Here is a 10,549-nt window from a genome sequence, read left to right on the forward strand (position 1 = left end):
TCATTTCATTCAACCTGTTTTATTTCGTCCACTTAGCATGCTTGCGTGAAGACTGTTAATTCTGCTACGCGTTGGTAGTAAGACTTGTGACACCCCACATCAAATGATCAATATTTTTTCTAAATAGGCACCGACACACCCACTGGCCAGGAGGCCATGTGATGTCTTCTTATTATAAGCGCTGTTCACTGACACAGCCTTTTTTCCAATGGGCAATCATTCTGGACGTTTTCAACGCAAATTGTCTTCAAAATCTAATATACAGTAATGACATCAAAGGTTATAAAACCAGTGTAAATAAAATAATTGAGGTTCACCTTTGAACAAATTAACGGAAACATCTATTACTTTTGAGCTTTGCTCTTAATCAATTAACGGTTCATCCCTTCCTGCCTTAATGTGAATATATTTTTTTCTCATTCTGTGAATTTTGTTCAGGCTTTTGAGGACATTTATATTGAACAGAGGAGGACAATCAAAACAATGCTGGAGTATGCAGACAAGGTCTTTACTTATGTCTTCATTCTGGAGATGCTGCTGAAATGGGTGGCCTACGGCTTTGTCAAGTACTTCACCAATGCCTGGTGCTGGCTCGACTTCCTGATTGTTGACGTATGTGCAATATTTAACAGATTTGGCTTCATATGAAGTCTTGCGTTATTTATGCCACTTTTGTATTATTATACCAAGTATGCCCAAGGTAGTAATCTAAGGATCATTTGACATTCTTCCCTTTAAATTTCTATACATTTGTAAGGGATAATTTAGTTTAACCAGGTCCACCCTGCTTATCTCATACACCTTAAACTCTCAGGTGTCCCTTGTCAGCCTTGTGGCCAATGCTCTGGGCTACTCTGAGCTCACCGCCATCAAATCGCTAAGGACGCTGCGAGCCCTCCGCCCACTCAGAGCCTTATCTCGGTTCGAGGGCATGAGGGTGAGTAAGAGTCCCTTTTAATCACAATTTTGTAAGGAATGCTGATGTTAAGACACAATTAATTCTCTTTTAGATATCTTAGGTAGTTTTCTTTGCCTGACATTGTGTGGGAATGGATACGCTACTAAATATATTTAAAATGTGAATTTTCAATTGAGCCGCATGCTGATTGTTCCCCCTACAACTTAACTCTGTACTTTTTCTATCTGCATGTTTCTTTTTACATTGTGTTGATGTATTGCAGACATTGCTTTTTGACGCTGCTTGTTTGGTGCCTTGTAAATGTGACCTGTAATCTTTTTCTTTGTTGTGTGTCTTTTTTCATTTACAGTCAGACAAATGTTGTGACCTCATCCTGCCTCCAAGGTTTTTTTCTGTTTTGCTTTTTTTCCTATAAAATTACAAACTTGACTCAATCAACCGTCACATTCTTATGTCTGGTAGTCAAAGCTTTTGTGTGCAGACATCACTTAATAAATGTAGCTTTTACTTAATGTAAGTATAGTCAAGTGATTATGATTGTAATGGCCACTTATCCCAGATTAAGCAGCCTCCCTATTTAGGTAAACAGAGCCCCTCCAGTTGACTACCAAGGTGCTGAGTTTGTCTGTATTTTGATCCTCTCCAGGTTGTGGTGAATGCACTACTGGGCGCCATCCCCTCTATCATGAATGTGCTGCTGGTCTGCCTCATCTTTTGGCTCATCTTTAGCATCATGGGGGTCAACCTGTTTGCAGGGAAGTACTACTACTGCGTCAATACGACCACTGACGAAGTCTTCCCTATTGAAGTGGTCAACAACAAGACTGACTGCCTTTATTTGGTCAACGACAGCGCCAGATGGAAGAATGTCAAAATCAATTTTGACAATGTCGGTGCTGGTTATTTGGCATTGTTACAAGTGGTAAGGATTTCAAAATGTCTCCGCATGCATTTTGATGTGCTATTTAATTTACAGATCATGGCCGAGTCAACCAGCGACAATTTTAAAAACAGAAATTGCACTTCCTACCAAAATCTTTTGGAACAGTGATGCCAATGTCTTTACTTTTGCTATGAACTGAAAACAATTGTGTTTGACATCAAAAGAAAGAACATCAACATTTTCTTGTTTATTTCAAGGGCTGATGCGCGAAGTAGCAATATTTGAAATTTTTACAGGCTGAAAGCCTCAAGTCGCCACTGGGTTTTTCATTTATTTATTTATTTTTATTTTATTTATTTATTTATTTTAAGTCCTACCCTAACATGATTCGTGAACTGGTCGTCTTAAACTTGCTAGCTATGTAGAATTGGCCAGCATCTTTAGAACCTTGAGCCCGATTTTTTTTTTTTTTTTTTTTTGTATCAGGACTAATTAAATAATTGCGTTACTTATTGGGGCATGAGTTGCCTGTAAATTACGAGTTAAGCAGTAGAGGGCATGTGCGCACAGTCTTCAGTCTGTAGTATGCTGGGGCACATGCGCATGCATGTGTTCATTCTTTGCCTATAAATAACTGCAATTTGATTTTGTACTTGGACCACTCAATTAAAATTGATCAATCAAATGTAAATATTACAGAACGCTAGACCAAGGAAACATAAAATGGTGTTTTTAATTGCATTTAGGAGACATCAAAGTTTATTTTCACAAACCACCCCCTACCCTGATAACCTCCTGGCCTGTTTACTGGAGAAAACAATAAACAGGCCAGATAAATAATAAATAATATATATAATAATAATAATAATTAAATATTATAATTAATAATAATATTATTATATTATAAAACCACCCAGCAAGGTCAGATAGAAATCCAGGACAACATGCAAGCATATTTCCGATTGTTAGCTGAAAAGGAAAAAAAAAAAAATCATGATATGGTTTATAATGAAACCTGGTCTGTTTTACTCTTGGAATTAATTTAGAAAAGTTCACTGGAACCTTATGTACGAGACACCATGACCGCTCATGAGTGCAGCCATACTTGCTCTTTCTAGGCGAGCAGCAGGCATTATTTTTCTCTGGGCGTTGTTGAGAGGCGAATCTGCTTTCCATTGAATTGCCAAAGGCAGTCTTCTCAAAGGATTCTGAACTATCGTAGCAAAATGCAAGGGGGTTTGAATGTCTCAATAACAAGCGAAAAAAGAAGTATAAGCACTGCTTTTGCGTGACTAAACCTGTTAATACGGAACATTTTGATCACGGAAAATATTAAAATAACTATGGTCCGGCATATCATTCAATAGCAGCTGTTTGATTCGAGGGAAATCCAGTGAACGACTTGATCACATTCGTTCCTAATAACGGGTGGGAGCATGAAAATTGACAAGTGAGCAGGGGTGAAAGTGGCTAAAATTTCTTGCCGGAACTCCATTGGCTCCAGCACCCCCGTGACCTTCGTGAGCTTTAGCGTCTCAGAAAATGAATGAATGAATTAATAGGTTTCATACAGGCATTAGGCTGCTGCATTACACTGGAACAAGGCATAAATGAGAAACTGATTTCCATTCAAAATTGTATTTTCTCACTGATTTAAAAAAAATCCATCTAAAACTCCATCTAATTTTTAAATTTCCTCAAATTTAAAAGCGAAACCTCAATTTTAATTATTTAAGAACATAGGATATACTTTAAAATTGAAGTTAATATACTGTAGACACTGACTTTTTAGAAATAATAAATATATAAATAAAATTCCTTATTAAAAAAAAGTACAAATGACTTATATTATGCACAGTGAAATGGGATATATTTTGAAGAAAAAGCAAACTGACTTTATTTCAATTTTAAGGAAATAAATACAGTGGGGAGAACAAGTATTTGATACACTGCCATTGGCAGTACATAAAGGCCTTACATAAATGAACAAAAATAGGTACACAATAACATGGAACGTGTTCTGAACCACCCAAATAAAATAAACTCTTTCCTTTCTTTTAAAGATCTGATCAATTTTCCGTTGCATTGCACCTTTAATTCAACAAGCTTTTTTTGTTGTTGTAGAAAATAGATCTGAAGCCCGAACCCAACCCGATCTGCCCCGGTGGCTGCCAAAATGTCAATTCGGGTTCGGCTCATCCCTGCAAATCAAGTTCATTGATCGGGCTGGGTCGGGCTGGATTTTTTAGACCCCTACTTGTCAGATACAGAGAGATGCTGGGAAGAACTACGCAGAATAAATAAATGAATAATAAATATCGGTGGAAATGGATGACGCTACACAAGCTCTTTATTGGGCTTGTTGTTAACACTTATGTCTGTAAATCTGACGTTAGTAGATTGTTCTTATTGGAGATGCGTGTGTAGCAGCGTGGCAGGTTTTTTTTTAAACATGGCATGGCATGACACTTGCCGTCATATTTTCAGGATCAAAGCACAATATGCCGGAACGGCGTTCAGCTTCGTATTTCATAGCGGAACACCTATTCGGTGCATTCCGTCTCACTTTCACCCCTGCAAGTGAGACAATTTGGGCAAATACAAGACAAAAAACAAGTAATATAAAACCAATTTTCAAAGCGTACAATATTTACACTTACACTTTAAAGTAACTGCAGTTTTTATTAGTCATCCACAAGAAAGAGAATTGGCATCCATGGCAGGTGTTAAGGTGAAAATCACTGCAATTTAAAGGCCGTATCACCTAGCCACACTTAGGCCAATGTTGAGAAATCTTCAGACGTGCCCTATGATATTATTCGTTTTCCATAAACTGGCCTAAAAATGATTGCTGCACTAAATTACTATTATAATATTCATGTTCATCTAGTGGCAGAAAATGGATTTAGTCCGTATCAAACATGTCTCTTTCATACAATGGAATAAGTCAGGGCTTCCAGAATTCCAACAAAATGAAATGTCTTGAATTCACTGCATTCAAGATAATCAATGTTTGTGCAATGACTGTGATTGATTTGTCATTTTTTTTGCAAGCTTCTCAATTGCTTGTGTTTCACTTTAAATCCATTCATCTTCATACTGTATTCAAACAGAACCTGCTAAATTGTCAGACCCAGATGTGGACATTTGGAAGTAAAAGCTGAGATTTTGTCTCATATTCAATGTTCAAACCCCCAAATTTCCACTCTACAGCAAAAGTAATTGTTCTCAAAATCCAAATACTTTTGAGAGTTCTAGGTAAACCGTTGGACACGATGACACCGACTTATTGCTTCCTATCTGTTGTTAGGCAACCTTTAAGGGCTGGATGGACATAATGTATGCTGCAGTGGATTCTCGTAATGTAAGTTTTTCCAAATTAGAAAATCAATACACTGTAATTTAACAATATATTCGTCAATGTAGTGACACCATTTTTATTCTTTCTGTCAATATCTTTTTAGCTGGAGGATCAGCCCAAATATGAAGTGAACTTGTACATGTACCTGTACTTTGTCATCTTCATCATCTTTGGTTCCTTTTTTACTCTCAACCTGTTCATTGGCGTTATTATTGACAACTTCAACCAGCAGAAAAAAAAGATAAGTAGCCTTTCTGAGCTGCCAATTTATTTAGAAAAAAATGTGACAAGATGTAGTAAAAGTTCCTTGATTAATAGAACTGAACAAAATAAATTATCCAAGGCATAGGATTGGTTTTACAGTCACTGGAATGCACCAGTCAGGCTTAATATTGTGAATCTGGTAACTGTAATGAAAAATTACAATAGGATAACCTGAAAATGTCGTAGTTATTTTATTTCTGTGGTTATAACCATATTGTCAAATCTCTATTATACTTTGGAGGGCAAGATATCTTTATGACAGAGGAACAGAAGAAATACTACAACGCTATGAAGAAGTTAGGATCCAAGAAACCGCAGAAACCTATTCCTCGACCAACAGTAAGGTTCACTCTGGTCCTTTTTCCAGGTGCTCATTCTGCTCTATTTACTCTGAGGATCTTGTAATCAATCTTTTTCTTAATCTATTTGGCCCTCAGAATGCATTTCAAGGCTGTGTGTTCGACTGCATAACAAAGCAAGCTTTTGACATCGTTATAATGATCCTCATCTGCCTTAACATGGTGACCATGATGGTGGAGACTGATGACCAGACTCAGGACATGGACGACATCCTTTACTGGATCAACCTGGTCTTCATTGTACTCTTCACTGGGGAGTGCATACTAAAGATGGTCTCCTTGCGTCACTATTACTTCACCATAGGTTGGAATATATTTGATTTTGTGGTGGTGATCCTGTCAATTGTAGGTAAGGACATTATATGAATGGGTCTACTTTGAGTTTAATTGTATTTCAAAATGATAATTGATTTTTTTTTTTACTTTGGCAGGCATGTTTTTGTCAGACATGATAGAGAAATACTTTGTTTCCCCAACATTGTTCCGCGTGATCCGTCTAGCAAGGATCGGCCGCATTCTCCGTCTCATCAAGGGTGCCAAGGGCATCCGGACACTCCTCTTTGCCCTGATGATGTCACTTCCTGCCCTTTTTAATATCGGCCTCCTCCTTTTTTTGGTCATGTTCATCTACGCAATTTTTGGCATGTCCAACTTTGCCTACGTCAAACGGGAGTCCGGAATCGACGACTTGTTCAATTTCGAAACCTTTGGAAATAGTATGATCTGCTTGTTCCAGATCACTACCTCAGCTGGATGGGATGGTCTTTTGGCACCTATCCTGAACAAGAGGGAACCTGACTGTGATAGCCAAATGGAACACCCAGGCAACTACTACAAAGGCAACTGTGGCAACCCATCAGTGGGTATCTTCTTTTTCGTCAGCTACATCATCATTTGCTTCCTGATTGTGGTCAACATGTACATTGCCGTCATCCTGGAGAATTTCAGCGTGGCGACGGAAGAAAGTGCCGAGCCGCTAAGTGAGGATGACTTTGAGATGTTTTACGAAGTGTGGGAGCGCTTCGACCCTGATGCCACGCAGTTCGTGGAGTACAGCAAACTCTCAGACTTTGCCGATGCGCTCGACCCGCCGTTGCGTATGCCCAAACCTAACATGATTCAGCTCATCTCCATGGACTTGCCGATGGTGAGCGGCGAGCGCATCCACTGCCTCGACATCCTGTTTGCCTTTACTAAGCGCGTACTCGGGGAAGGCGGTGAGATGGATGTGTTGCGAGGGCAGATGGAGGAACGCTTTATGGCATCCAATCCTTCAAAGGTGTCGTACGAGCCAATCACAACTACTCTCCGCCGCAAGCAGGAAGAAATGTCCTCCATCATCATCCAGAGAGCTTTCCGTCGCTACATGATTTGCACCGCCATGAAGAAGGCCTCAGCCCTCTACAAAGAGCACCTGAAAGAGGGCCTGCGTGACCCTGACAAGGACGTTATGGTCATCAGCAAATTCAACGAGAACTCCACCTCGGAAAAAACAGAAATGACCGCATCCACTGCTTCCCCTCCCTCTTACAACAGCGTGACAAAATCTGACAGGGACAAATACGAGAAAGAAAACAGTGAGAAGAAAAAAGATTTGAAAGAGCAAAAGAAATAGATTGTTTTCCATTGTTGTGTGCTTGTATGTTGATCGTTAGGAGTTGAGGAATGACTCAAGAAATGGGCAAGTACTAGTATGTCAAGTATGATAGCTGAAGGGACCAAATTATCCAGAAGTTTGAAAAGACTCTTACAAACACTTGTGATTCTCTGTTTGGTTGTTTTGTTAATTGACGCACTCGAGTGTACTATTAAATTGTCTGTAGTTAGTGCTGCTATCGATAGTGTCATTAATTTAAAAATGGCCGTATCACGCAAGTACTCAGCTTTTTTTCCTGCTGTTGGTTGGGTGGGGGACGGGCTCGAATATGTTTTTGCCTTTTTTGAAACACTAAATACTTGAACTCGTGCACTTGGGGAAAGATTCCCTTCCTACTCTTTTCTGACTGAGGAAAATGGTCGCAGATTTAGCGTTTATGTTTCTCTTCTTACCTGCTGCTAAGAGTGCACAGGTTTCAAAGCCAAATTCCCAAGTTTGAATGAAATGCAGCCAAAACAGATAGCTCACAGTAGTTCCACAATAACCCGTGGTGGATAGAGCCAATAGGAAATATGTCAAAACATCTTTGTGACAGGTCTTATTGTCTCATCTATTATTAGCCTAACAGCAAGTAAGAATGAACACTGCAGAATATGACAAGAATCAAGATAAAGTGTAGAATTATCACTAAAGAGGTGCCTTTTATATACATTAGACTCATTGGCCATTTTTGATCAACTAATATATCAACCCATATATCGGTAAAATAATCTGGGAACTGCTATTGTTAACAAGCTTGTAATTGCCTTTCACTTCTGTCTGTACCAGCATCATCCAACCTTTATTGAGTAAAGGCTCATTTTTCATATGAAAGAAATCTCACTGCACACTAACACACAAAATGCTACAAAAAGTGAGTACATGTGTGAGTTATGTACCTACCGGCGTTTTGTTCAATAGGAGTTAATTGGGTTGTCAGTCAATAGATGACCCACAGATATTATTTGTGATAAATCATCTTTAGATAAAGTAAAATTGAGTTTTTTTTCTGCATATCTGGTAATCTCTTGCTGGTTGGAAATTATTTATATATCATGCATTAAAATAGAAATTACTTCTATTTATAGGTAATTTGGTCCATTTGGGGCCTCAATGCCTTCCTTGCCTGCTTATTTTCATCACACAAAACACACACAGACACAAAAATGTTCCTATAGAATTTAAACTATCGTCGTTTGCATGTATGCAACACAGCGAAGCTGATTGTATGCATGCAGAACAAATGAGACTGTTCAGCAGCAAAGCTTAACAATGTGCATATTTAATTTTTATAGCAGTTTTTTTGCTTCCAATCAGCAAACTTTAAACTTCTTTTGCGTTCATGCAAACTTCCATCCTTCCTTCCCCTGCTTATTTGATTCAGGTCACAGGTAAACTGGATCCTATCCCAGCTGACTTTGAGCGGGAGGTCATGTACATACGAAGTGAATTAATAACCATTAACACTAGCATTCGCACTTGTGGGCTGTCTCCAGGTACTGCAGCATCATCGCACATTAAAAAACATGGAAGTAATGTAATTTTAATTCAAAAATCAATTTTGAATGTTCCCTACCTCTTGACTAAAGTCATCTTGGATTTACTGTTGCTCACTCATTGGGTTGAGTGGTACAGTGTTACATTTGACAGAAAAAAAAATTATGAGCACTGGACCTGCTAACTAGGACGATGGATTCAACTTTTAAAGTGGTCATTGAGTTGTGATTTTTCTGTAGTGCTTCCCTAAAAGAAAGCAATTGTTAGACTGCCCAGTTATAAATTCAAATATTGACCAATTTTTGGTTTCTGTTGACCCATCCCACACACAAAAATAGTTTTTCCTTGAAATAGCAGTTAAATTTGTCTAATGATCAAGCTTGGAATGCCCATATAAGGAAAAAAATCCCCATCTAAATGAATAAAAATGGCATTAATCCATTCCAAAACATTCAGTAAAAAGCAGGTTTTCCAAGGTTTTATGTGGGGTGCTTATCTGTGTGTTTGAAGAGTGAGTGACTTTTATCTATTCGTTTTCTATGCTGCTTATCCTGTTAATGATCAAAGGAAACTCGGCCCTTTATAGCTGACTTTGGTTGAAAGGCAGAATATTGGGCAAGGGTTGAGATTTAATCACACAAAAAAAGGGAGGGACCACATTTTAATAATGGCCAACCAGCCTCCTGACTTTTTTTTGTCATGCAAATGATAAAAATTAAGCAATTGTCTGTAGATATGAACCATTCATCATCCAATACCCATCTCTAACTGCTCATAAAATGGTATTTTAGTGAACTGCTTGCAGAAGTTAACGCTATCTGCACATATGGTCTAATTGTTTAAATGCCAAAATAATAAAATTACATATTTTTTCCTTAAATGTCTTGTTTTTAAAATGGATTTCATTTTTGTTCATTATTTTCATTAATAGTACTAACCCTGAATGACTGGCTCATTTTTTCAGCAAATGTAATACATGTTCAATTTTCATAATATTATAATGTGTATCAACCAAATGTTTTAATATAGATAATATAAATAGCTTCATTCAACATGCTACATACAAGGTGACTAATAAATGTATCATGCATTAAGTGAAATGTAAAATGTAGTGGAAGACGACAATGAGGTTAGTATAGGGGGTTATTACAATCCGAGACTCCATCACCAACCAGCATCACCCTTCACCTGCTCTCTCCCTGCCAGTTGCCTGGCAACATCATATATCATGTACACGACTCCACCCCTTTTACCAACTCATCACCATCTCTCCTGATTTCTTGCCTAGCATCCCATTATACTTGCCGATGGCCCTGAGGACATCACATATAAAACCGTCAGCGGGTAATTACTCAAGAATCAGAATCACTCACTCAAGTCAGACGGATCCTCGGTTATAAATAAACAAAAAAGATGCAAATATAATAGTAGTAGTCCTTGGATTTTCTTTATATAATAATAGTAGTAGTCCTTGGATTTTCTTTATATAATTTATACAAGTATGTATGTATGCATGCTCGTATTTATTTCAAATACATAAAATAGAAGAATTTTTTTCTCCGCTAGGGGACGCCAATGCATATTTAGGTTTGTTGTTAAACGGCAAAAGAAATATAGAAGAGGAGAGTCG

At 38.0% G+C, this 10,549-nt stretch overlaps 1 protein-coding gene across 3 annotated transcripts in view; it reads left to right on the forward strand.

The window, feature by feature from the left end:
- LOC130906075 (sodium channel protein type 2 subunit alpha-like) overlaps window positions 1-9,799 on the forward strand; it is a 41,247-nt gene extending 31,448 nt beyond the window's left edge. For all 3 annotated transcript variants that reach the window (XM_057819994.1, XM_057819985.1, XM_057820004.1), the window contains 8 exons: window positions 439-612; window positions 815-937; window positions 1,566-1,841; window positions 5,113-5,166; window positions 5,267-5,404; window positions 5,662-5,766; window positions 5,865-6,135; window positions 6,218-9,799. In XM_057819994.1, the coding sequence (XP_057675977.1) occupies window positions 439-612; window positions 815-937; window positions 1,566-1,841; window positions 5,113-5,166; window positions 5,267-5,404; window positions 5,662-5,766; window positions 5,865-6,135; window positions 6,218-7,401 (2,325 nt within the window). In that variant the 3' untranslated portion in view covers window positions 7,402-9,799. The remainder of the gene's footprint in view (window positions 1-438; window positions 613-814; window positions 938-1,565; window positions 1,842-5,112; window positions 5,167-5,266; window positions 5,405-5,661; window positions 5,767-5,864; window positions 6,136-6,217) is intronic.
- Window positions 9,800-10,549: the final 750 nt, after the last annotated feature.

The sequence above is a fragment of the Corythoichthys intestinalis genome, chromosome 2 (genome assembly GCF_030265065.1).
Source record: "Corythoichthys intestinalis isolate RoL2023-P3 chromosome 2, ASM3026506v1, whole genome shotgun sequence".
NCBI lineage: Eukaryota > Metazoa > Chordata > Actinopteri > Syngnathiformes > Syngnathidae > Corythoichthys > Corythoichthys intestinalis.